This window comes from Aptenodytes forsteri, unplaced genomic scaffold, assembly GCF_000699145.1.
Source record: "Aptenodytes forsteri isolate BGI_AS27 unplaced genomic scaffold, ASM69914v1 Scaffold355, whole genome shotgun sequence".
Lineage (NCBI taxonomy): Eukaryota > Metazoa > Chordata > Aves > Sphenisciformes > Spheniscidae > Aptenodytes > Aptenodytes forsteri.
This window is the reverse complement of record NW_008795330.1, coordinates 13,164-14,948: the sequence shown is the minus strand read 5'-3', so window position 1 is coordinate 14,948 and position 1,785 is coordinate 13,164. Positions and strand designations below refer to the sequence as shown.

The 1,785-nt window shown below is 66.2% G+C and overlaps 1 protein-coding gene across 1 annotated transcript in view; it reads left to right on the top strand.

Moving 5' to 3' along the window:
* The window catches only part of PAK4 (p21 (RAC1) activated kinase 4), a 39,884-nt gene extending 38,305 nt beyond the window's left edge, over positions 1-1,579 (top strand). Inside the window, exons 4-9 of the mRNA XM_009280083.1 lie at positions 1-215; positions 322-455; positions 573-699; positions 801-926; positions 1,058-1,192; positions 1,316-1,579. The exon at positions 1-215 is cut by the window's left edge and continues 8 nt beyond it. Of these exons, the coding sequence (XP_009278358.1) occupies positions 1-215; positions 322-455; positions 573-699; positions 801-926; positions 1,058-1,192; positions 1,316-1,471 (893 nt within the window). The 3' untranslated portion in view covers positions 1,472-1,579. The remainder of the gene's footprint in view (positions 216-321; positions 456-572; positions 700-800; positions 927-1,057; positions 1,193-1,315) is intronic.
* Positions 1,580-1,785: the final 206 nt, after the last annotated feature.

The window sequence follows — 1,785 nt, the reverse complement described above, 5'->3', positions numbered from 1 at the left end:
AGCCCCAGCGCGTCTCCCACGAGCAATTTCGGGCAGCCCTGCAGATGGTGGTGGATCCCGGAGACCCCCGCACCTACCTGGACAACTTCATCAAGATTGGCGAGGGCTCCACCGGCATCGTCTGCATCGCCACCGTCAAGAGCACCGGCAAGCTGGTGGCCGTGAAGAAGATGGACCTGCGCAAGCAGCAGCGGCGCGAGTTGCTCTTTAACGAGGTGAAACAGAGCGGGGACCCCTGGGGGACCACCCCGGGCTCGCTCAGCACCCGCTTTCGGGTGTCGCGCGTCGTGGGGGGGCTCAATCGCAATCTCCCCTCGGCAGGTGGTGATCATGCGGGACTACCAGCACGAGAACGTGGTGGAGATGTACAACAGCTACCTGGTGGGCGACGAGCTCTGGGTGGTGATGGAGTTTCTGGAGGGCGGTGCCTTGACCGACATCGTCACGCACACCAGGTACGTCCCCGGGGACCCCCCCCCCTCCCTGCCCCACCCCCACTGGCCCGGTACCGGGGTTGTCTGCCACCCCGGCACGCTCGGCTCTCGCCTCCCACCCTCTCCTTTGGCACGTAGGATGAACGAGGAGCAGATCGCGGCCGTCTGCTTGGCCGTCCTGAAGGCCCTCTCCGTCCTCCACGCGCAGGGCGTCATCCACCGCGACATCAAGAGCGACTCCATCCTCCTCACGCACGATGGCAGGGTAAAGCGCCGCGGCAGGGCACGACGGTGGCGGGGACGGAGCCTCCCGGCCAGCCGAAATGCGGCAGCCCTTCTCACTAGCCGCCTTCCCGGGCTTTTTAGGTGAAACTCTCCGATTTTGGGTTTTGTGCCCAAGTGAACAAGGAGGTGCCGCGACGGAAGTCGCTGGTGGGGACCCCGTACTGGATGGCGCCGGAGCTCATCTCCCGCCTGCCCTACGGCCCGGAGGTGAGCCTGCCGCGGATGTGGGAGTGCATGGGGCGGATTTGGGGGGCGTGGGATGGGTTTGGGGGTGTGGGGTGGCCTCACCCCTGAATTAACCCCTGGCTTTACCGTGTGGTCCCCCCCTTACCCCGCAGGTGGATATCTGGTCCCTGGGCGTGATGGTTATCGAGATGGTCGACGGGGAGCCGCCCTATTTTAACGAGCCGCCATTAAAGGCCATGAAAATGATCCGAGACAACCTGCCCCCCAAGCTTAAAAACGTGCACAAGGTAAAGGGGGGCGATGGGGCATCCTGGGGAGGGGAAAACCCTCCGGGGGCTCCCCGAGGTCCCCTGGGACGTGTCCACCACCCCCGGGACGTCGCTGACGGCCGCCCCGCTCCCTCCCCGCAGGTTTCTCCCTCCCTCAAAGGCTTCCTCGACCGCATGCTGGTGCGGGACCCGGTGCAGCGGGCCACCGCCAACGAACTCTTGAAGCACCCCTTCCTGGGCAAAGCGGGGCCCCCCTCCTGCATCGTCCCCCTCATGCGCCAAAACCGCATGCGGTGAGGAGCCGGTGACGCCGGCAGCCGCCCCGGCGCCCTCCTCGCCCTCACCGTTGCCTCTTAACTGGATTTGTGACTGTGCCACTACTGTCGGGGCGCTGGCGGGGGCACGGACCCCCCCACACCGTACTACTGAGCCGGAGAGCCTGCATCGTCCCCCTCATGCGCCAAAACCGCATGCGGTGAGGAGCCGGTGACGCCGGCAGCCGCCCCGGCACCCTCCTCGCCCTCACCGTCGCCTCTTAACTGGATTTGTGACTGTGCCACTACTGTCGGGGCGCTGGCGGGGGCACGGACCCCCCCACACCGTACTACTGA